Source organism: Cygnus atratus, chromosome 5 (assembly GCF_013377495.2).
Source record: "Cygnus atratus isolate AKBS03 ecotype Queensland, Australia chromosome 5, CAtr_DNAZoo_HiC_assembly, whole genome shotgun sequence".
NCBI classification, from domain to species: Eukaryota; Metazoa; Chordata; class Aves; order Anseriformes; family Anatidae; genus Cygnus; species Cygnus atratus.
Genome location: NC_066366.1, coordinates 36,901,493 through 36,927,463, shown reverse-complemented (window position 1 = coordinate 36,927,463; position 25,971 = coordinate 36,901,493). Strand labels below are relative to the sequence as shown.

Sequence of the window (25,971 nt, the reverse complement as noted above, 5' to 3'; positions counted from 1 at the left end):
CTTACAGCTTATGCCATCGTTGGGTCAGGCTTCTTTCTCTGGGGGTGTCAGCTATGACTGAAGTGTGTGTAAGCACTTGGGTTTCCTGGGAGTTCCTCTGTGTGCTCTGTGGTGAAATGGAAGCAATTCTCATTCCTGGCTAGCCTGCCATCACAGAGTATCTCACAGGCACCCAAGGTTTGCAGTAGGCTTCTGGGAATCTGGAAGACTGAAATGTAATTTGCTTAATGAAGTGATATTTTACTGGAAAAGTAAATATATTGAGAGAGAGTTTTAAAGATGAAGTGTTGAACTCTAGTTTTGTAATAGCAGGTGGAATAAGAGCAAAAAGTGACAGGAGACTAACAAAAACTATTATTTTGATGCAGAACACTGATTTTCAGAAGATCCACAGATTTTGAAGCAGCTTAAGGCAATATTAGGAGATAACAGATGTCAACGTAATTTAATTGTAAGATAGCTTAGCTGCCACTTCCAGTCTATCTAATCCTTATCCAATATTTCATTTACTGAACAGCAAGAGAGTATGATAGAGCAGAGATATTAAATTACCTGATAAATTGGAAATCATTCCCTCAAAAAAAAAAAAAGAAAGAAAGGGAGAAGAAAAACCACCAACTTTTTCTTTAAGAGGTGGGAGTGTACTGTAATGCATTTATATTATAGGAATTTTTCCTGCATTTAACTGAAGACTGCAGTGGTGTTTTCAGTCATGTTTTTGGATGACTTCTTCAGCTGATCGAGATAATGTTGAAGGTGGTTAATTCATCAGTTTTTACCAAACCTTGAAAACTTTCTACACAGCATCTATGGATAGCATAGTGAATGAGTCAGAAGTATAAGTTATTGTTACTTTGTTGTGCCGTGTGACAGCTTTGAATAGGATCTTTAGGAGGAAGTTTCCTTCCACAGGAGGGTGGGAAGGGAGCTGTGAGGTGCCGGCTGAGTGCGGCAGTTGGAAAGGCGGGAAACCCTCAGGAGGCGCGGCAGTGGCATGGCTGAGGGGAGTGCGAGGCCTAGGGGTCCTGGCGGTGCCTGAGGGGCTTCTGCACCCCAACACCCTCAGGCTGTGTGCCCTGCATGCTTGCAGCCTGCTCTGCTCATGGCCTCCTCAACCAACAGCAGCATGTTGAACAATTTTCTGTCAGGTGTGTGGTGGTGAGGAGGTGCAGACATGGCGGCCGCCAGCCAGAAAGTCATGGCCTCTGCTTCTGTTCCTCCGGCAGCCTTGAGAGGTCTTGAGGCTGTGGGGTGGGCCTAGGGCTAGTCTCTGAGGTGGAGGGCAAGAGCAAGCACACCTGTGGGAGTTATGCCACAGTAAATGAGCTGCTCTGCCTGGTGGCCAAGCTTCAGGACAAGGTGAGGAGACTGAGAAGCGTCTGAGAAGGTGATAGATCAACAGAGCTGTGCTCTGCCCCCTCTGGTATGCACATGCCAACCTAGCATGGCCACTACTGAGGCAGGTCTGGTTTCTGATCTGCATCAGGATGAAGGCAGCAAATTGAGAGACAGCAAGCTGTGGAACCGTGTTGCTGCACAGAGCTGTGAGAGGAGCCCCTGTCTGCCCTCTCAGCTTCCACCGCAGAATAGGTATGTGGCTCTAGGTAAGGTAGATGAGGGATGTGGAAAGATGGTGGAATAGGTAACAGAACAAGTTCTCTACCAACGTCAGATCAACTAGATCCTCATAGCAAGTGCAGCATTAAGACCAGCACTGTGAAGAAACAGCAGTTGTAGCTGTAGGTGACTCCCTCCTGAAGGAAACAGAGGCTCCCACCTGCAGACCAGACTCTCTTTACAAAGGAGTTTGCTGCCTCCCTGGTGCTAGGATCAGAGATGTCACCAGTAAATTTAGGAGCTTAGCGCAGCCTTCGGATTATTACCCACAGCCTTCAGATTATTACCCACTCCTGATCTTTCATGTGGGTGCCAACAATGTCACAACCAGAAGGCTGAGGTCTGTCTGATTTCAGGGCCCTCTCTACAACTTCCTGAGGAGGGGAAGTGGAGAGGGAGGTGCTGGTATCTTCTCCCTGGTCACCACTGACAGAATGCATGGAAATGGCACAAAGCTGCGCCAGGGGAGGTTTGGACTGAATATTATTCTTTACTGTGAGGGTGGTCAAACACTGGAGTAGGCTTCCTGCAGAGATGGTTGGTGCCCTATGCCTGTCAGTGTTCAAGAGGCATTTGGACAACACCCTCAATAAAATGCTTTAACTTTTGGTTAGCACTGAATGGTCAGGCAGTTGGACATGGTATAGGTCCCTTCCATCTGAAAACCTGAAATTCTGTAATTCTGTAATTTCAGGTGTTTCCATTCAGTCTAACCTGTGAAGTTTACACTCTTCTCTTCCCTTCTCTCTCTTCTCTGTTGATTTAGAGCATCATTGGTTCTTCTCACATGTAGTTCTGGTACAGATTGGATTCCAGTTTCTAGATGTAGGATTAAGACATTTGTAATTTGTTACCACATTTTGACAGTTTCATTCAGTAGCTTTCCAGTTAGTCTCAGTATTTCTTGGTAAAAATTATGGTCTTTGTTTCTAATACTATACAAAAGTGTTTTTATTGCTAATAGGTCAGATTATGATTTTCCCATGTATGGAACACAAATTTCAGACGCTGGGCTTTCTCCCTGGTCATTTCTTGCACCAATATTTTCCCAGTGGACTTGAAAGCTGAGCCAGGCTTTCCGTAAAAGGAAATCGGCATTTCACCTTCATCCAGGAGTCTGGTTTAAAGTTCCCATGGTATGAGCTGAACTGAGAGCTTAGGCTGAAAATAAGGTCTTGCTCTTGAAAAAAAAGCACTTTACAGGCCAGTGGTTGAAGAGTATGAAACTTATTTCTAGAAAACACTAAGATGACCACAAAGTTCTGAGCAAAGTACCAGAGACCCTTTTTTTGGTCTCAAGTTCAGTAGATGGTCTCTTTAAAGGCATGTAGATCTGCAGTAACAATAATGCAGATGAAATTGGAACTGTCATAATTATTCCATGATAAATATATGATCATGGCAACAATCAAACTATCTCAAAATTTTAAACAGTATTAAATGGGTTTTAAAGAATTTTCTGTTTGCTTTTGAAAAAATGTACACTAACAGAGATCATTTGTATATCCTTGTGGCTTACTGGCATATTTCTGATTTTTATTTTACAGCAAGCTAGAAAGCCCTATGATGTCCGAGATGTTATTGAGCAGTATTCCCAGGGTCATCTAAACCTGATGGTGCGAATCAAGGAGTTACAGAGGAGGTATGACAACTGACAGGGTTATAAGTGCTGTATTGGTATGACTGTGCAAGTTTGCAGAATACAAAAATGGCATTCAAGTAAAATTTTGTTTTTACAGATGAAGGAAAAGGCAGATTGCCTTACAAATCTGATGTCTGTGACTTACTATTTGCATTATACTTGCATGTATTGCCTCAGTCCCAGCTTGCTCTGACTTTAGGCCATAATCCCTTAATGTTATGGGCTGTGTATGTAGAGAGTGAAATACCATCACCTGCTCTCATAGAATTGCACTTGAGAGTAAACAAAGAGACAACAGATGGATGCTGTAAGTATGCTGCAGTAGACCAAAGAAAAGAGGAAACAACAATGCAGTTGATGTGGAAAAAACAGTGAACGCTATAAAACTTTACAGTGGTTAAAGAAGCTGAATGCCAATCTAAGTTTAATTATTTTTTGTTGTCGTTTTTTAATTTCAAACTATTCTTAATCCAAAGTAACTGCTTCACTTACAGTACAAACCACAACTTTTTTTTACCTTCACGTTGCTTCTTTGTGAGGAAGTCTCCCCATTCCAGCTAGAAAAGGTGAAGATGCCACTTCAGGCTGATAAAAACTAAAAATGATTCTTTTTTGTTTACAGGTTGGACCAATCCATAGGAAAGCCATCTCTTTTTATCTCCGTCTCAGGTAAGTTACTATGAAGGAGGTGTCTACAGTTAATCTGATGAGTAATTTGTGGAAAATACTTGTAAAAGTACTTTTGATTTTGTTGAAAAATTTTCAAAAATTTCAAAAAGATCCAACCTGATGTCATTTGAAGTTTAGACATACAGTAATGTTTAGTTATCAACACTTTTAAATAGGGCTGTTCTTATTTAAATATTTAAAGCAACTATCACTGGAGTTTTCAAAATGTTAACTAATCTCTCTGAGACTCCCTCTTTTTTCAGTAAAATGGCATGTTATAGAGTTCCTGTGAAATTAGTAACATTCACACAAAGCTTTGATATTTTTGAAAAGAGAACAGAAAAGGAATGCAAGATACTGATTTTGTCTGGTGACAAGTCTGGGTAATCAAAACTGTATTAATGTCATTTTCAAACCTACATTTCTCTACAGTATATAGAAAGGAAAAATAGATAAAACATTATCCAAGTGCATTGTTGAAGCAGGCTGTAGATTTTTTTTTGCATAGTGTCAAATTGCTTCTAAGAAGCAATTAAAATATGAAGTAAATTGGGAACAGTTTTGTTTTCCTGTGTTAAAGTATATAACAAAGGTTGAAAGTGCCTGCCTTTAACTTAAGAACTTAAGGGTTATTAAAAGCCATGACTTGGGCTAGTGCTATAAAAAAAAAAAAAAGAAATTTACAAAAAAAAAAAAAAAAAACTGCCTTTAAGAAATAAGCTACCAGCCTGGCAAAGGTATTCAGTTACACTGCGTTGGTGGGCTAGTTATACACACCCTGTTGTGGCTTACTGCTATTTTGTTATAACACCATTTATTAATTTGAAAATGTTTCTTGTTCAACAGAAAAAAGCAAAGATCGAGGGAATAACACGATTGGTGCCAGGCTGAACAGAGTGGAGGACAAGGTAAGCCTCAGGCTGGCAGTGAATAAAGGTATGTTCTGTGATTGAACAGTGCTTTTTTCATAGGATGCAGGAAAAAACTCAGCTTAAAATAGAGTTGAATGCCTGGCTTTTCCAGGTGATGGAGCATAATTTTTGTTGTGGATTACAGTTTTAGTTCTTTCTTGCCCTTTTAACAGAGTAAGAAAAAAAAAACATACTTTAATTGATTTTGGTCTCTTTTGGGACTTGCTTGTTTTTTTGATTTTTAATTGTATATGTTACACATGTCTCAATGCTCTACTTCCTTCCTCCACAATAGATAAAAGGCTCTGTTCCTTTAATACTTCAGTATATTACAGTCCCAAGATTTCCCTTTGATCGTGACTCTGTTGTTTATATAACTCCACCTACAATTCCTTGGAGAGCGCGAGAGCAAACCTTGTTCTGTCCTGGTTTTCATTCTCTATGACAAATGGAGTTTCTCCTTTCAAGTGACATGAAGCCTGAAAAAATCAGACTTGTTCTATAATTGCAAATTAACAGTTAAGTGCCTTGTAACGCCTTATTTCAATGTTCATTGTTCTTGAAAAATCAGATGATAGGTAGAGGCTATGGCATTGTTTAAAAAAAAAAAAAGTTTGTCCATGTTGGTGTAAAGGAAAGTGGAAATATTTTTAAGTATCTTGAGGAAAACAGCTTTCTTCCACAACTTGCACTGTGTGATAACTTCATGAAGAATTTGTTCTGAAGAAACATCCAGCAAATATTCTGCAAACCAAAAGAGTTATGAGCAAGATTTGCCAATGGATGCAAACTGAACACCCTAATCTGTATTGAATCATTTGTGATGTGTCCATTCCATATGCATTTCTCCTTAAATGCGTAGGATAAACTTGAATGATGTTACTCAGAACTGTACTTCTATCTATTGTAAATAAATTGCATTTTAAGGGGAACAGGTGCCCTTTGGTATACAGGGTGACACACAGGAGGAGTGAAGTAGAAAACAGGAGAGCATACTGCATTTTGCACAAAGATGAATCACTGTGCAGTGCTTGCTCAGATCTATGGCCGGTGTTCTTACAAATGGAAGCTTTCTCCAGAAAGTTTGGATTACATTTATTTATTTTATCTCCTTAATGTCAACTAGAAGTGTGGAACTTGTGAATATGTCTTGTGAATAGTGACAAGGAACAATGACTTTTCAGTTTGGGCAAACAATTCTCAAATGACAGCTAAAATAGATTCTCAGTGCTGTTTGTAAAATCTTCAGTGAGCGTGAGAAAGTTTTGGTGTTGTGCCGCCTCAGAGATAATCTACTCGGGGGTTATTAATTACTCTTTTTACATCCTTACAAGTAAGTACACTGTGAATTTATGGTGACTGTTGTTTTATGTCTTGTAATGGGACAGTAAAACACTCCCTGTTTAATTTAGTATAGCTGGGTTAAATTTTAGCCTTGTTTTAAGTAACAGACCCTTCTTTCTTTGTAGTTGCATGAGGTCATTTGTGGTTTCAGAGCTGTATGTTATCTGACCTATACAGCTAGTCCTATCTGCAGGAATTTTATCTGAAAGTAGCTGAAAGGCTAAAAATAGGGAATTTCAGTTGGACTAGGCAAACAACGGTGTACATGACAGCACCCTGGAACTGGTGAAATCACCTTTTTACCGCAGCTGCAGATGGTGGCCAAAGCTAGTTTTTTGGTATTCTTGATCTCCAAGGCTGGCTTTCTCTTTTCTGTAAAGTACGCAGTACATGGGATGATTTCAACGCACAATAAAATCCTTCCCTTGCTGAGTGCTGTATGAAGGGTATGTAAATCAGCTGGTTTTTAAGGTAACTCTCTATTTTAAACACTTAGCTGCATCCCATTTAGTTTTGAAATAGTTTTGAATCTTGGACATCTGAAGGACAGATTATCAACAGTGCAGGCTACTGTGCAGCTTCTAACCACCTTTGTACATTTGAAAAACATCCTTTCAGACATTTTAAAATGAACTGTAGCCTTCTGAAATTCTTTAGATCCTCCTGCAGCAAGGAAGAAATTATGTGGCACATTATATCCCACAGGAATAAGCTGAGTTCTTCTAATAGATCTTCATCAGTGATTGTTAGTACACTTGCTGCAGCAGAGGGCTGGTGAACAGGTGTCAGAAAGTCTGTATTACACCTTTCTGTGTCTCAGAGTGGTTTATCAGCCATGGGCAGCTCTCCAAGTGCCGCTGGGAGCAGCCTAAACCACATGAGCCATTTCCAATTGTTGTGCGCAAACACAAAAAGGTTGTGCTAGAAAGCTTCCAGGTGATGCTGTGCTGTTTAGCCTTGAAATCCTTTGCCTCATCAGAAAATCAAAGAAAAGCCAAGTTTCTGAAACTTTTGGGTGCTTCTGTTGATGGGCATCTGCTGTTGGCCCAGGATCTGTTACAAGCACATCAGAGAGGCAGAATCCAGTTTCATTTTAGGTCCATTCCTGTAGGCTTTTGTGGAGGTGGATTTTGAGTTGAGAAGCTTCTACAAATAAAGTTAATTCTGTCTTCAGGAGTATCTAATCGTGGCTGGGACATCCTGTCACTCTTTCAAAGCTTTTCTACATGTTGTAGTGAGACAAGCAAACGTGCTCTCAAGGCATATGTACGGCTGGCAGTACACAGGAGACAACACTTGAAAAGGAAGTTTTTAAAATAAAATGTTCAAACACAAGTTATTGACAGGAATTATGATGCTTTATGGCACAAATCTGAACTTCCATGTATTGAAATCAGGAAAAAAAAAAAAAGTTTTGCCTTCTTTTAAGTTTAGAAATGTGTTTATTTGAGGGGAGGGCCTTTAGCAGAAAGCCACTTCCATATCCTTTTTCTATTTTTTTTTGAAACATAAAGCTGTATCACTACTAATACTTTTTAAAATCTTTGGGGAAAATTAGAATCCTGTTAATATACCAGTATGTAGGCTCTATTAATTTTGTGATCTTGTGCACTGAGTAGAACATTGGTCTTGTAATATATATATAGTTTGTGATAATATAATTAAAGATTGTTTCCTAATATGTAAATGCCAGGGGGATGAATCCAGGTGGCAGGAGCCTTCCTGCAGATTCCTTCCTGTAGAATTTTTTTTATTTTGGCAAGCAGCTGCAAAGGTGTTTTTGTAAGTATAACTAGAAACTGCACAACCTGATAAACCTCAATGAGAAAAATCACAATCCAGTATGTAACCACACCATATTTAGATTTCACTGCCGTGCTCTGTTGCTTAAAAAGCCAAGAGGACCAAGTGCTACGTTCTTTAAAGGTGTATTGCTATGGCTGAGCACAGGCAGTTGCAGGCAGTGGTTGTGCCCGTGCCCTGGTCTGTCTGGGCGGCAGCCAGCTGTGGTCCAGAAGGTATGCATCCGCCTTAGTGCAGCGCCCAGACTGGGCTCATAAACCCCACTAAGTAGCAATTGTCCAAGTTCGTGCATGTAGTTGTGCTGATCTTGTCCCTCAGAGAACGTAGATGAGCAGGATTACAGCAACAACTCAACTTATTTGTGGTGATCAGCCTTCTCTCTTTTTATCCTGAAACATCTGTGAATGGCTGTTCAACCTACCCTCAAGAAACCTGGCCACTGTTGGCTTGCTACCAAAATCAAAATCAAAAACAGTTTTCCAGATATGCACAGCTGTGTGTGCACGCCACTGTTAATCCACATGCAGAGACCACTGCATGCCAGTGGTTTAATATAGGGTGTGCCCAGGAGCTTGATCCAGGAACAAGTCCAAAGTGCACTCGAGAACTGCTGCATGCTACATCTCCTCTTTTTTTCTGCTTTAATTTGATCTTGACTAAAACTGACTATAACGCTAACTTTTTAGAATCATCTGCTCCTTTTCGGACTTTTGCTGACCATTAATTTATATATAGAAGGCCTGGCTTGCACTTTGCAGGTAATCAGGTGGCCTTATTGCTTGGCTGCCCTTGGATAATTCAGTGTTGTACAGGGCACTGTAGAAAATCATTGAGAATACTCAGTGAGGGCAAAAACGTATGGTCTCTGGATTCTTGACAGTCAGTTGTGCCTATGTATCAGATTCCCACAGATGTCAGTAAGTCCTGCCTGTTTACCTTCTGGAGCAGAATAACAGAATTCAGAATAAATATGTGTGTGCATTATACATATACATATTTCTGAGCAGTGAAGGTTAAGCTCTATTCTCCGTTAAGTTGTTTTAAAATAGGACTTAACCTTCTGCAATTATCTGGGCACTTTTTAAAACTTGACTTTATAGAACGGTTATAGCAATCCAAAGTGTTTTTCCAGGTGTCTTTTCTACATGCCCAGAAATGTGCTTGTACCTGACAGTAAGTGCAGTATTAATATCAGCATTAGCAAGGTCACCATTAACATCTTATAATAGTATTTTTGAATTACAGGGAACATTCAGAGTAATACTACCTACTGCTAAATTTTAAGTTGTAGAGATTTTAATGGAAATTTCTGTTTAAACAGAAGGTATGTAGTAGTGAGAACTTTTAATGCAAGTCCAACAATTCTGCAAGACAATATTCATTACAAGCATATGCACATTTTGCATGTTCCTTTTTGAAAACATGAACCCTCTTCTTCTGAGTAGTACATATCTATAGAGCAGCATATAGAGGTTTAAACATGCAGTGTAGCACCAAAGAGAGAATCATTTAACTTTTTCATTTTTACTGTATATGCAGATTGCACCACTTTTTAATCAGTTAAAAACAAATCTATTGTGAAAGCATCTACCCTAAAATAGATGCTATTGTGCTTCTTGAGCTGCATACTGGAAATCTGAACTGCTCTAGAAAACCAAAACTGAATGAAAACCAAAACTGTCTGTTCTCTTGTATGTATAATTTGCCTGAGTTCTGGTTGTGCTAATTGAGTTTGCTGTCTTCCATCTATGATCTTTGATTGTTAGATGTATATGTCCCATGTTCAGTAAAACTGTAATTATATGGTTTATATTTGATGCACTTTTCATTGAGTGCTGAGTATGGAACTTTAAAGGAGAGATAAGTGCAACACTTTATCTGAGGTGGCTTTCAAAAAGTGCTGGAGACCTGTAACTTCCAACGTTTATATATGTCATGTGACGTTTTCTTCTGGCTAAATCATTTTCTGTAATTGTTTCACCAAAACATTGATCCTATCCATAGTTGTATTAGAAAACAGTTGGGCTGACACCTTGTTAAATATGATACAGCTGATCAGAATGGTCATTGATATGTCTAGGTCCAGTTACTGTTTTTTACTGGTTTGGCTCTCTCCTGCAATCTCTATCGGATCAACTATTGTTCCCCATTGCAAAAGGTTTCATATCTAATTCTCCTATTGATTTGTTCAAAACTATATGAACCGAAGTTACATATTGCAGATGAATTTCACAGTGAATCTGTGTAATCTGCAAGTATTGGGTTGTGTTGGTCATTTGCAAGTATTTGAGATGAGCATTTCCATACAAATGGAAGTGAAGGCCTTACTCCTTGAATGAATATGAAAACTGAGGGATTAATTGCTCATTACCATTCCAGCACTAAGGGTATGATCTTTGTAGAATCTGAGCTCTGGTAATTGTGGTTTGCAGACAAACTGCAGAGAAGTTAAAATTTAATGCAGCTGCTTACCTCGCTTGTTGTCCTGCCCCTTGTTGTGGTGTCGGTATATACTAGCATTAGCTGCGAGATTTTGTCCTAGAAACGTTTCCTTTTCAGTGCTTTGCAAGTGCTTTGTGGGCTGATGGACTAAAGTGGGCTTTTTTTTTTTTTTTTTTTTTGTGTAGCTTAAGGATGTTCTATTCTCCCTATTTTCAATCCTAAGACCACACATTAGATAATTTTATATTCTACTTAGGAAAATATTATCTCACCTATTTCCTCTTTGTGGGCTGATGGACTAAAGTGGTCTTTTTGCTTTTTTTTTTTTTTTTGCGTAGCTTGAGGATGTTCTATTCTCCATATTTTCAATCCTAAGACCACAAATTAGATAATTTTATATTCTACTTAGGAAAATATTATCTCACCTATTTCCTGTGGGTTCAGAAGTACCAGGTTTCATATTGACAGCTTGTTTACCTAAAAGAATTCTTAGTGTGTGGCTAATCTATCAATTTTCCATGAAATATCTGCTTTACCTAACTTACAATCACCCTTGGTGCTTTTTTTTGTCTACATTTTTATGTCATTATGTAGTCTGTCAGCAGTTACTGTGCTTCCTGGTGTAACATAAGAATTAGTGCACACTTGAAAGGCAAACTTCTATTAAAATACTTATATATATAGCCATGACTGATGATAGCATTCATTCACATCAGTATGAAATTGACAGGGAAATTTTGGCTTTATTTTTAATTGAATAATGATGCTGAAAATTGATGATGAAAGAATGAACAACAACCATCTTCTGATTTTCTGGTCAGTGCTGGATGCCATGGTTAGAGCCTTCAGTGAGCCACAAACTGGAAGGAGACCGTTTTGGAATGGGTCTGGCATGGAAATATTCAGTACTTTACAGGCTGAATGTGTGCTGGGAAGTTCAAGTTTTGAATATTGGCACATTCCGCAATAGATATGTGAGGATTGGCCTTTCTGATAGCTAGAAACAAAACTAAAACTATGGTTTTGAATGGATATTTTAAAACAGATACAAAATAGGTAAAAATTGAAACAACCACCACCAATCAGTTACTAATCTTGTACATAGTTCTTGCAGTAACGCAGAAGTAATAGCCTGGGGGATGCAGAGGAATATTAAGAGGCATATGGAAGATTAAGTATCCCTATTAATTTAATCCTTAGTCTTTTTCCAGATGCTGAAGTACAGGCATACGGAAGCAATTTCAGTGCTGGACTTTTGTTATGGAGGATGCCCGTTTTCTATAAATTGGACTACAGCTAAGCCCATCCTTCATCAATCTAGCTCATTAGGCAGCCTTAAAATTTTAATAGCTTCTCTCTCACCAGTCCGATAATATTTCAGTGGGTAAACAAAGAAAACCCCCTAGATTTCCATCGCCAGTACCTGATGCTATCCATCCCCCCTGCTACAGTGAAATAAAATTCTCAGACATACATGCTAAAAATGAATGCAAAAAACAATTATTTGTTGGATTCACTGCTACCAGAAGTTTTGGTAGCCAGCGTAGAAACAAACTGAGAGAGAGATTAGGCATAGTCATGGAGAAGGGCTCACTTGAGTATTATTAAACAGGATGTCTGTATGTAAACTCTAGCAAGTGCTTTGAACAGAAGTCAGTGGTGAGCTGGTAAACAAGGAAAAGCATGATTTTATATAAATGTGCTTTCTTACACTCTATTTTTCTTACACCCTATTTTTAAGACTCTGCTCCAAACCTTCCACTAGAAACAAGATACCTGGGAGAGAGAATACTTAGTATAGCCCCTTTTATGTATTGTTGTACACAGCTGCTTGTTACTGGATTTGGTCACCCATACAGCCCCCTGCAGCTGAATGTTTCTGTACAGGGTCTTAGACCTGATCTGTTTCTTGAAGGCCATGCAAGCAGACCCCTGCGTCTGAGAGGAGATTTCTGTGACTTTTGCAGCACTATACCTTGAAGATCGTAAGGTCTCTGGAATAGGCTTCACTTGCATTTCTTTGTTAGCATTAATTTAATCTGTTTGAAGATCCTATTGCAGCACAAATGAAAACATTCGATTTCTGCATTCATTTTGGAATTAATATACTCGGAGTTGAGTACTATTTAGATATATATAACCTTATATTATCTATGTGCAGCAACTCTGATATAGTTGCAGACCTGGCCTACAGAGCAATCTTACAGGCTGTTATGATGTTGTATTGTCTGTTTCTGAAGAGTCAGCTCTTAGATCACAGTAAAGGGCTTATATTAAAAAAAAAAAAATAGCATCTAAATATAAAGGCAGCTACGGATGGTGAGACTATTGCATCTTAGTAAGTGCCAGCTCATTATCTCTTTGCAGGAATTGGGTGTGTAGACTCTCATCCCTGTAAAATAAAGCAAGACAAATATTAAATTTACTCTAGAGAATAGTGACTAGAGAATAGTGACTGAAGGTGGTTCACAAGCAATGGCTAATTAAGCTCCGGTCATTCGGTCACACAAAGTTACCTGTTATACTCCTTTAAATATTTTAATTAAAGTAAAAAAGCGGAAGTAAAATACTATGAAAGAGTAGATTTCCTCTGTCAGTGAGTTGTTGTTGATTTCACCCCAAATTTCAAATGCTTCAGGATGCAGACAGTAGCTGGGAAGCATGATGCATGATGCAGAGGGTAAACTTTTACAAATACCCATGAAGTGTTATATACTGTTTTTTTATCTCATGGATTTCTTCTTGGCATGGAGTCTGACTACTGACTTTTGAATTCATGACACTGGCAATGAGTGCATGCTTGTGATCTACTTGCTTATTAAGAGCAGAAATCCTAGAGGAATTGCAGCTAACATGCAGTGTATCCAACAAAATCTAGTAATTCCGGGAAAAAGATGGAGTAATGAAATAACGCATTACCAGTTGATAATCTTTTAATCAACCCTCAGAACAGTTGCTGGCTTTGGGATCAGCTGTTTGGGCTTATATTTGCATAGGTATACAAGGGGATGTAAGGCCTGCAAATTGAGATGACTCAGTCTTTTTATTAAACCACATAAAGCCTGTTTTGCTTGGCATTTCAAAGATAAACCCAGTAAGATTTGTAACTTAGGCTCCATCATTCTTGTGTCTAGACTGTTTACATTTGATGTGGAATGTAAATGCACAGGGGATATGCTGAGAGAGAACGAGGACCAGTTGTAAGGAGTAAGTACTCTGTGGAGCAGATCACAGAAAAGGGATCCAAATGAACACACTTGCACCAAGTGCTACACAGAAGGCTTCTATTTGTCTTTCGTACAGTTTTAAGGCAAGCAATAACAGTAAAACCATCTCTATTTTTGTTTTGCTTGTGTGTGTTTTCATGTTGCAGATAAGCAACCAAAAAGTATCCTAATATGTAAATGGCTAATTTCAGTTTTGATACAGAAGGGTGAACCTCTGCTGAAGTTAGATACATCAAAGTTGAAATTCTTCCTTGTCAAAGAGCTTTTGTTAGAGTGATCTCAGTGGATTAAAATATTTTATTTTCATTTGCAGTTGAATATCAGGGAAGAAAAATGCATGAGGTTGAAAGGACTCTATTCAGGATGTAGTCTTTTCAGGTTGGAGTCTTTTCAGCTCCTGGAAAAACTTCAGAGTGAAGGAAGGTATGCTCCCTTTCCTACAGAGACGCAAAGACCACACCTTCTGTCACCTTACCTGCCCCCCAGTCCTTCAATATAGAAATTGCTAAATGCAGATATCCTGTGCTGCTTAGATTGTATGAAGAGAAAGTGGAGCCAGCTTTCTGTCTGACTCCTATTCAGGGTGATGGGAGTGAGCAGGAAGATAAGAAGAAAACCAGTTATCAGTGAAAAATAGAATACAAAATACCTTGTCCAAAGTATATCCCTCCTAGAGCTCATAAACCTAGATTACAATTATAGTTTCCCCAAATCTTCTCTGCTTTTGCATCTTACCAGTGGGCTGGGGCAAAACCACAATTCATCTTTCAGTATCATCTTTGGCTAAATCAAGTTTTGCATTATTCCTCTAAAATTCCAGGACAAATATGATCACAGTGACTTTTTACACTTCTTTAAAGTATCCCACTGCTTCAGCAGTTTGAGATGGGCTGTTTGAACCTGTATCACAGGTTCTCTTTCTACCCCCCAGTTAACTGATGCTACACACCTGGTCAGCTCCAGCAGGCAGCCAGCGGCCCAGCCTGACAGTGTGATTGCCCTTGTATGCCATGGGCATAAGAGTCTGATGAGCTACCTCCCTTTAGAATGAACCTTTGTTGTGGTATCTTCATTATATTCATCACAGCATAAGAGCTCCTGCTGTGACAGACTAAACATACAAAATAGAGAAAGGAAGGGAAAAAGAAAATACTGTTTCCCTCTTTTACAGCTAAGGTACAGGAAGCAACTTGCTCAAGAAATCACAGTGGCATCTGTGGCACAGCCAGGAATTTAATTTAAACTGTGTCTGGGACTTCAACCACAAATCAGCATTCCTTTTTGTTTTTGTGTTTAAAAGCCCCTCTAGTTCTGAATAGTTATATTGGCCAGTGTGGTGTTCAACATAATCATAGTCCATTAATATTAAAACAGTCCAATACTTGAGAACAGCATATATAAACACATAAACCAGACAACCCAGCCAATATAAATGTACTGGGACTGTTTTAGACAGTAGATTTTAAATCATCCAGAAATTAATGTTCTAACATCATTTCCTAGCCACAGAGCCTGGGGTGGAGAGAAAAGAACATGCTTGCATGACACAGAAACTGTCCTACATACAGATAATTATGCATATAATATTTAAAACTAAACAAATTGTATTAAATGCTAAGTTTACACAGTCAAGCAGAGAGAAATATTCAAGTGAGTTTAAATATTCATGTAAGTTTCTATTTTGAAAGTCTTGAATACAACATTGCTCACTCAACACTGACCCTTCTGCAACATCTGTTAATCTTGGGTTTATTTCAATTTCTTTCTCTTACTCTTTTAAACAGATGACTCCACTTAAATCAACACTTGGTTTCCATTAGACAGGTAGAAGGTGATTCACTTAGCAACATGTGCATCTTTACCTATTTAAGTCCTAATAGCCTTAATATATCAAGGAAGCTGGTGTGATTAACAGCACTAAAGGCTTTGTCAGACACTACACCTAATAAATACTGCCCTTTGCCCAGCCCTAGAAAAATAGTGAATAACTACTCTGTGTTTCCAAACTGGAAATGTGTACAGCCTTATAAATATACTAAAACTCTTTCAAAAAAAAAAAAAAGTTGACAATAGAAATTAATTTTACATATACTTATGTGTTCATGCATGTCTATCAATTCAAGTGTGGGTTGGCTCTTTGCCCTGTTTGGGCTTTTGGGCTGTCTTTTTCCTGTGTTATTCCATGATGGAGTCACCATTTATGTGTGATTTTCCTCCTGTTCATTTGAGCTTTTTGCAGATTCTTTCACAGTTCTTGGTCTCTGGTTGTCAGAGCTTCTCTGTCCTGGGGTAGTTGGATATGTGAGTCAGTTATGCCACTCTAGTTAACGTTAGCAACAAAGACATCTGACTTGGCTTGGTTATCATGTATGATGGTCTTGCCAAATGAAGCAGTCAAAACAAAACAAACACCACCCCCACCCCCTAGAGTAAAATATATTCAAAATGTCAGCTGGAACAGAGCTGGGTCCTTGCTTCATCATAGCTGAAGTTCTCTGGAAACTTTCTAGTTGTGCCACCACTATCTCTGGCTGCATGCTGTGGTCATCAGGGTGCTGAAGGAAGTCTTCATTCTGCAACTCCTAAGTTTCTAGAAAGTTTCGACCAGAGCAGTTTTACAGGAGAACACCTTAGAAAATAAATGGTCAATAATATATATATATATTTACTTCTCAAAATGAGTCATAATCATGAATCATCTACCTATGCATTTGCCTCATATTGCAATAGGGAGCTTTGGCCAAGCTTTGAGGTGAAATAATCAGTCCCACAGAGATGTTTCCAAATGCTCTCAGCAGAAGTGACTGGAGAGGAATACAGTGCCTCTTCACCAAGGCAAAGGAGCAGTAGCCCTAGGAGCAGTAGTTTCTGCAGGAAGCAGAGCAGTAGTTCCTTCTGCAGGAAGGAGCAGTAGTTTCTGCAGTAGCCCTAATACCATACTCCTTTATCTAATGCACTGCACTGCAAGCATGCTGGCCCAGGGCCCGGAGACCCATCTAGCAGCATTTGCGTGGCACTGCATCCAAGCATGGGCATGATACTTTGCAAAGGTCCAAATGTTTCTGGTTTTAGCTTGGGCAGCACTGGTTCAGCTATCTTTGCAGCATGCTTTTGATTGTTGCCAACTTGACATGATAGTCAGAATGAATAGATCATTCATAAGCTGCTCCAAGATAGTGGTTGACAAAGCTGGCCTTGAATCTGTGTTCCCTGAATCTCTGTGCTGAGGATTTTCTGAATCTTATGGCAACTAGAAAAAGGCCAGTTGAACATGTTTTCTCTTTGCATAGAGAAAGAGGGAGAAGCAGATCAGTTAATGGTGCTACACTTGAGAATCGAAAGAGCAGTGATTCCTACAGACAGGGTTACTTCATTTTGTTTTCTGTGTACTTCCTGCACAATTTCAGTGAAAAATCAACTATGGCTGAGATGCAGATCATCATATCAGATCTGAAACAGAATGAGAGCTTTTGTTGTTGTTGTTTGGTTTGAAATGTTTTTTTTTGGTTGTGAGTAGTTGTAGTAGAGCCAGAGCATCCTTTCTATACAAAAGAAATAGCTAGTAGTACTCTAAAAAACAGGAAAGAACTTCAGAAATAGTTAGAGAAAAATGTGGATTCATCCATTCGTGTAGCATGATTGCAGTTAGGAAAAAAAAGGAAAGCAGATTACAAAGATGACTTATTAGAGATAAACTGGGTTAAATGTAAGTCCAGAAAAATACAGTTGTTGTGTGTATAGTACTGTTTTAAAAGTCTTTTGTGACATCTTGAGCACTGTGTCTTCTGGAAGAAGTTATTTCTATGAAGAAACAAACCTTTGAAAAGGCAGGATAAGTTTGCATTGAGATTCCTTTTGGTAGAAAACTTACAAGTCTATCATTAATTCACAATAAAAGTGAGTAATTCAAGTAATTTTGATGTAATAGATTTTTTTTTTTTTCAGAGTAAACAGACATGCAGAATGTAGGGTCAGAAATACTTTCTTTTTAGGCCACTGGTGGAAAAGTGTGGGAACAATACCAATGTTGTAATTAGCAAAGCATCCAGGAGTCCCTTAGAATAATATAGTACATGTCAGTTTAAGAAACAGATGTCTTTTTTGAAATGATCTGAGAAAGCTAGCACAAATTGAAGGTCATATGTAGATAAGGGCAGAGACTCGCTTGTTAGCCCAAGTGGTCTTTTCCTGTCCAGGAGTATCTTGTCCGTATGGCTTCATGTGGAGTCAGTCTCTTCACAACAGAGCAGTGTGAGACATTCCCCTCTGTTATCAAGGGGATGCTAAATCCTTAGAAAAGACTAAGTGGAGTAATGGAGAAAAAACACAGAATTTCCATGCTGCTCACTGGCTCATGTTGCTGATAAACTACTACTGCCAATCCTCAAGATGCTGCTTTTGTCACCAGCAAGGAGTTTTCTTCTCTGCTCACATTGCTGTTTGATATGAGTGCTTTTGAGTATCAGCCTGGACATGTAGTAAAGAAGATGTCAGGGGTGAGGTTTAATTGGGCTGAAATTTTATTGACTAAGCTCAACTGGCAATTATTGGGCAATAACTCATGGAGCAGGGGTCATGTATCCTTCCTCTATCATTTCAGTATCCTCCTCTCACTGCTAGAATAGGTCTACCTCACATGAGGCGGAGGAAGCTAGGGCCAGAGATTGTCCCTTTGCCATTCTACATAATAATATCTGAATCCATTCTCCAAATGTCTTCAAAAGACATTTTCAGTCCACTTCCAGGGGACCAGGCTTGGTAGAATGCCTACTTGTATTAAATTTGGTGACACCTGTAAACATGCAACAGCTTGAACCTTGCTTCTAACCTGGATCCCAGAGCAGCTGGAGGGAACTGTAAAAACTGATGCCAACAAATAAAATTCCTTTCCAGTTTCAAAAATATTGTCTGGTGAAGTGTCAGAGCACATCCAAAAGCTACCTGGGTGTTGTCCTGATTCTTGGTGATGCAGAAGGCAATGATGGAAGTGTGAGTGGTCTCTGGCAGGACGATGGATGTGAATGTATATAGTCCATTGCTTGCCTTTAGTAAGCCTTGAGCTCAGAGAATTGTAAGCTTTTCTGCCCCATGTTTTAAATTTAAACCCAAAAGAAAAGGAAGCCCTTTTAAAATGCCAAGACCTGTTTTCTTCTGCTTTACCACAGAAAGTCCCCCTCTCCTTTGAAACCAAGAAGTTTGCAGTTCATAGTGAATAACAGTGAGGATTATTGTAAATAATACATTTACTCCGGTTGTTTTCACCCTCATTTTAAGCTTTCTTTCATTTCATCATAGATTTGTTTTGTACCAAAACGAAGCTGTGAGATGCACACATTGAACAGAAATCAAAGTCGGGCTTTCATCACAGTTCTTAAGCTAATTGGTTGGCTTGCTGCTACAGGCATCTGCAGGCACCTTGTAGTATAGTACAGTAGTGTTATGACTTTGGAGGCCCGGCTATTTTAAATCATAATAGTGACACAGTATGCATGCTTTCTTTCAAAAAGCCTGGGCAAGTCATGCTGTGCTGAGTTTCTTGGCACACCATGTACCTATAATTTTTGTCTCATGTTTTGTAGTGTAAGTATCTGGGCATAGAATCAAAAAGCTCCACTGAATATATAAGATTTTTTAAAAAGAAAAACAAAACAACAAACACACTCTTTGTTTTTAAATTGATAATGTCTCTTTAACAGTTGTAGATGTTTATGAACAAAGGGAAGTTTTGGGTGGTGGGGGGGGGGAGGAAAAGAAACATCATGATTGTGGGGAAGCATTGGGCTTTTAAAATTATTATTTTTTATTTTTTTTTATAAAACTGTCCAGGTGTTTTGTTAGTGATTTTTTCTATCACGATTTTGGTCCTATGCTAGTATACTTATAGGGGATTGCAGCTACACAGGATGGCTAGAAGTAAGTGATAACCTTTCATGAATAAAATGAATAGCTGCATGTGTGCTGTAATTGTAGTCAATTGAACTGATTTATTCTAGCAAAATTGTCTAGCAGGCACAATTTATTCCAATTGTTCGTGGTGCTGACAGAAGTAAAGTCAAGTTTGGAGGATCCAGTTCTGTTGCTCCCTGTTTCACCCACCAGTATGGTTTCCAGAGTGAATCTGCCTAGTGCCAGCAGACATGGTGGGTGCTCGGCATCACTTTAAAAACCACTCCCTACCTCTCATCTGGAAAGCAATATAATGCCATGGCGCTTGTGCACAGCTGGAGATAGAGCTGCTTTTCACACTGAGGACACTGGGCATCAGAAGAGTTAAAACAATGCTTGCTAATTTCTATGGAAACAGAAGAAGTTAAGTTCAACAGGGTTCTTAAACAGTCTGTAAGTCGGGACAATGCCATAAGTAACCTTGTGAAAATAGAGTGAAATGGATAAGCACAGATAGTTATATGAGGCTCTATTCAATTACAAACAAGAGATCCAGCTTCAGCTGGAAGGCAGCTGAGAGGAACCTCTCTGTTCCTGTTTTCTCTTCATTGTATAGCATTTGTAAATGCTATCTGTGCTGTTGGGAAGGAGACTAGGGAAGAATATCTCCTGCTAATATGCTGTGTTTTTCTAGTATAAGCTCAGAAAATTGCCTAGGCCTAAATTTAAAAAGGAAGGTGTGTGTTGAGGGGGAGGAGGTTGGCTAATGAGCTTTTATGTGCACATATTTGCCAGTGATCTATTGCTGTAATTGGAAAATTATAACGGAGAACTTTCTGTGCGTGCATTACTTGGTCAGCGCTAGCTATTTCCAATACACCGATAATCAACTGCTCTAAAACACCGTGTTGAAAGATATTGCAAATTACTGTGGTCAAAAGTTTCCATGTTTTCCCAAGTGATTTTTTTCTGCACTCCAGGAAATTTGCTCTGCAATGAGGAACAGTATGTTGCATCATTTTTTCTCATCTTATTTTTGTCCTTAAATTTATTCATTCCCTATGGCTGCTGATGGTGATGCTTTTGCTGTGTTCTGATTTGACTGGTTCTAACACAGACTTTTTGATATTAACCTTGCTTACCAAAGGCAAGAAGAAAAGAACAGCTTGGTTTTGGTTCATGGTAGTCAGTAGACCTAGAGCCCTTCCAAGTGTGTTCTATTTCTTTGTGAGGCAGAGGGACAAGAGGATTTAATTTCAGAAAATTAGTCTCTGTAGCTAGTGGTAGGGAGGCAGATTGGTTCAAGTTTACAACCTCTTTTTGTTTAGCCTCTGGAACAGTGCCATGGAGTCTCAAGTTTCCTGTATAAAGAGAGATCTGTATTCAGTCAGAAGGTAACCAGGCAAGGTACATGAAGTCCGTAGGGTGAATGGCTCTTTCAACAATGAAATCAGTTTGGGGTTTTTAAGATCCCAGCAGTTCCTTGTCTCAAGACAATGTTGAGCAGGAAAAATTCCAATAAACTTCAGGGGGACAAAATATTCAACTATGGGGTGGAGGAAAAAAGTAAAATAAAAAACTACTTCAGAAAACGCTAAACAGAAAGAAATTTCCTGCAGGTATGATGATCCTTATGAATTTCCTTGGCTTTCAGTGAAACAGAAGAAGTGAGGGCTAGCCACATCTTCATTTCTCTCTCAGCTGAGTCCTTCGTGTTCTGGTTGTTTGCATGCGTACACATGGAGAATTGAATCTTATGCAAAACATCTTGATGCACTATTGTTTGGGAAGCAAATGCACCAATGCAACTTGAGTCTGAGGATTAAGGATCTTAAATAATTATTCCTGAGAATATAGGATTCACCTTGTTCCTGTCTTCCTGAAACCGAAGGTGTCACTCTGCAGTTACTAAATCACATTCACATGTTGTTCCAGGGTACAGAAGCTTTGCCTCTGGGAGAAGTAGAAGGCAGGAAGAAAAGGAACGTGCTCTAATAAACATTGCACTCAAGTAGCAACTTCCAGTTGCTACTTACAGTTGCAACTTACAGTTGCTACTTGCAGGGAAGCTCTGTATTTTTTTAATCTCTTTCTTGATTTCATAAAATCAATGAGGAAGTGCATCTCCTGTTTTCTCTGCTCATATATCTGTTGGAGCACTGTTGCCTTTTCAATAAGCTTCCAGTTGCATGCTCTTTGATTCTTTGTAGTAATTTACAGAACAAGTTCCATCACAAAGAAAATGAAATGCTAGGAATCTGATTTGAGCCATCTTTCCACACTGGTTGGAGAAGTTTGCAAATTGTCTGTAGATTCGTAAGCTTCACTATCAGCAAGTTATAAATGCTTACTGTTCTGTAATGCTATTTTGATGCCTGTGAGTTGAGTGGGAGATGAAGATTCTGGAACTTTTGGGAGTTGTTCCAGGTCTCCTGACAGCCCTGCCAGGGATGATTTACTGATCTCTGCCCCCTCTCCCCCACCCCAGCACAGTTATCTAAACTTTGCCATTTACAGTATGGTTCTGTAAAGTATTAGAAAACCTGATATTTCAGTGTTTCTGAGCACCGCACAAACTCTTTTGCTGTCAGTTACTATTCAGAAAACATTACCAAATTAATCATGGTTTATTCAGAAAACTCTTGAACGCCCCAGTATTTTTGGAATTTTTGTGGAATCTTGGTTTTGGCAAAATCATGAGGGTAAGGCCTGAATCCATTTTGTTTATTTTTAGACACATAGGTTAGGAAAGGTGCTCTACCATCCCCTTCCAGGCAGCTGAGAAAGACTTTATCAAGACAGCTTCTGCAGAGGAGGTGGGGTGAACCCAAGGCTGCTGCAGCATGTGGTGCTGAGATGGTCCTGGCAATCTCTTGCTTTTGCTCATATTACAAGCTGCTCCATCCTGAGCCGTATTTTTGCAGGGTATCCAGAGGTGGCAGGTCTTGTAATGAAACCTTTCCACGAGTAAGCATTTCTTGTGTTCTTTTTCTCTCATTTCCTGGTTTTCTACAAGTAAATCTGATGCAAAGATGTTTGAATATTTGTTTTTAGACAAGTGGGATAGAGAACTGCTAGCCATCAGGGAGATTTTTGCATCTCTCCTGATCCTGACTGGTATCTGATTTTTATGGAATACTAACAATTTTTGTTCTCAGCTTCAGCTAAGCAAGAAATATGAAATAGGTATAAAGTCTAGTTCACTAAATGTGCGAGGTAGTGTCAAGCGGTGTCAAATATTCCTCTTCTGCCAACAATGGGCTATTGTTCAGTATCCCAACACAGGTTAACCACAGTGTTGTTTCTGAGAATCTTTCTGATCTATGATGACATTGCTGGCAACAACCAAAGCTCTCTAGCAGTGTTTTCTACAGTGCTGTGTCAGCAGCTTTATATACACGCACTATATATATATATATATATATATATATATATATATATATATATATAAAATATACATATTTATAGCAGAGAAGTCTGACCCAATTCTAGCATTCATCCAGTTTTTTTCTTTGTACTGAAGTGATTCAGCAATATGGGAGTTACCTACATTTCTAGTTGCCAGTGTAGGGTATGTCATAATTACAAAACTGTGCTAGTCAGAACAGCCCCGGGAAAAGAATTATATTGATCTTATGTTGCAAGTGTCTTGCTAGGAGAAATTCCTTGGAGGGGAAGGGGCATGTAATTGGGTGTCAGGGATGATACGACTTGTCTCAATAAAACACATAAAATGTTATCAGAGAAGCAGCTCTGGATTCACATACATAATAATTATAATACAATTAAGAATACAAATAGTCGTCAGAACACTGTTTCTGCTGTTTGAAAGATACATCTTTCCCAAATTAAAAAAAAAAAAGCCTTTCTACCTATTTATAACCAAATTTTCTTTAAAATGTTTGTATCCTGCAGTGTCATTATTGATATTTTCTTGCTACCTTTCCCTCAGTTCCCCCAAGAATTAAAAAAAAAAAGAAAAAGAAAAAAGAAAAAAGAAAAAAAACTGCCCTGCCTTGTCTTGTGTATAGTTCCTACTTCATCTGTTTTGTACTCCTATTCTCTTGTTGGGCAAAAATACAGATTAAAAACTACATAAATCTGGAACTGGTGAGATGTGTAAGTTCAAATTCTAGCTGAAGATTTTTGTTGCTGTGGTGTTTTGTTGTTTTTTTTCTGACCAGTTTTGGTAGGTCCCCCAGCCTTTGGTTTGTCTAGCTCAAGCAGCAGTTTTGTCTGTGTTCTGAGGCAGTAACATCATCTAATCCTAGCCTCTGGGCTACAGATATGGAGCTACATGCTCTAATACAACAATTTCTAGATGGCAGCCTGTGGGCCATCCACTCGTCTCCAGCTAAGGTCTGGACAGTCACGTAGTTCAGGCTTTTGCTCTTTTCTTCCAGCTTGTGAATGCCTAAAGAAAAAGAAGTCAAAGCACATAAAGCACGCTTATTATTATGTTGGTATTTTATTGTTTCTTGTAAGCAGCCAGTGCAGAGTCGGGAGGCTAATGTTGAGCAGTGACTAACAGGAGGGATATGATGCAAGTGATTGCAAGTGGGAAGGAAAACAATGGTGAGGCATTACTGCTATGAACAGAGATGCATGGCCATATCCAGACGATACAGCATTCAGGCCCAAATTCTCCCTTTGCGTGCAAGTGCCACAGCGTATGACACGCAGACCCTAAAAAGCTGACCTTTTCTGCTCTTCTGTCATTTTTGGTGGTGAAGTTGTCCCGCACCTCAGTGGAGTTTTCAAGGGTGTAACTTAATATTGCTTCCTGAAGAAACATTTCCTCCTTAATTTTCCAAAGGTGGTTACAGGTAATATCTAGAAGTGCCTGGATTTGAGGTTCACTTTTTTTCCTCCTAAAGAAACTCTTATAACCTCTGAGTAAATAATACAGTTGTTTTGCTGGATAAGGAAAGCACTTGAATAAATGGATTATCATACTGTCTTTCTCTTTGGGCTAGGGTTTTTTTGTTTTTGTTTTTAATTTTATTTTGACAGTAAGATTTGGGAAAAGATCTACTGAGTTCTCTGATATTATTGAAGTATTCTTGATCATACATACATCAAATGCAACTGAATAGCTTCAGGAATGAGACTACAGTAATGTTCTTACATAGGTCTGTGATGTACCTCGCTTGCAATACAACAGGAGCAGATGTACCCCATAGGGACCATAGGAAACAAGGAAAATTTCTGCAGTAAGGGTTGTGTTAAGAACTGGGCTGTCTCAAAGAATCAATGAATTTACAAGGCGGTATGCCTATACATATCTTTAAATAGGGTAGCCAAAATAAGAGGTGTTCCCAGTTCTTTTCTCCCATATTATGCAAAGATAAAACTGTCCTTTATGGATAGAATCTACTGCATGTAAAAACAACCAGGGGAAGCACACCTCAACAGATTGCATCAGTCTGTGGAGGTCAATGCCATGGCAAGTAATGGGAACCAAGATCCTCCAAGGACCTTTAAAGAGCTAGACATTTTTATTTAAATGGGAGAAGGCACTTAAAAACAGCGCTGCAACAAATGCCTTGTGTATTACATGGTGTGCAATGCTTTCTTGGCAGGGGAGACACCCTGTCCAGGATTTCAGCTCAGGATTTCAATAGGCTTCCTTTTTCCTTGCTACTCCTGCAGCAGCCCCATGCAGGAAGCTTGAGTTGCCTTCTACAGTGCACGGACCACAGCCACGCTGTCCTCTTCTGAGGAAAAATGCCTCCTACAGAAGACCTGTGCTTCTCATCCTGTCCACAGAGCAGCCCCAGAGCCAGACGCATAAGCCCTTCATTTAAATGCTGCTCTCTGGGACTGTGGGGCTTGATAATTGTGGTTTCCATCCAAGGCTATGACAGGCAGTGAGTGGAGTTTGATGGATGCAGACTTTTCTTTCCATTTTCTGCCAGGTTTGATGTCTTCTGCTTTGCTGTCCACAATGAATTTTTCCCAGATTTCTTTTTTTTTTTTCTTCTGAAGCCCCAAGGCCTCAAAGTTCACTTCCTTTACTCTACAACCTTCACTCATGTTTATCATCTCATTTCCTTATCATTACCAGGCTCACCTCTACCATAACTTTCTTCCAGGTGCTTCCCACTCCATTCTAATCCATGTTGTTTTTTTTTTTCTTTTGTGCATTTGAGTCATTTTTTTTTTCTGTGTTGTCTTGGCTCAGATAGGATTAATCGGCAGTAATTGGGTAAGTTTCCTGCACTCACTTGTGGTGTTCTCAGTCTTGGCATAACCTACACCAGTCCTGAATAGCAGGAAAAGAGAAAGTCCTGGGATTTTTGCTGTTTGGGATCATTGGCTAGCAGACTGCTGAGGGATATTTGCTGCTGGAGTATCTGTACTAGGAATGTAAAAACTGCCATTTTCCAGACAAGTAAGAATGTGGCTTTCGCATGATTAGCAAGAAAGC

General features: G+C 39.1%; 1 protein-coding gene across 1 annotated transcript in view; it reads left to right on the top strand.

Annotated features, from left to right (window-relative positions):
• The window catches only part of KCNQ1 (potassium voltage-gated channel subfamily Q member 1), a 343,495-nt gene that overhangs the window by 234,727 nt on the left and 82,797 nt on the right, over positions 1–25,971 (top strand). The window contains 3 exon segments of the mRNA XM_035539221.2: positions 3,165–3,259; positions 3,882–3,928; positions 4,775–4,836. Of these exon segments, the coding sequence (XP_035395114.2) occupies positions 3,165–3,259; positions 3,882–3,928; positions 4,775–4,836 (204 nt within the window).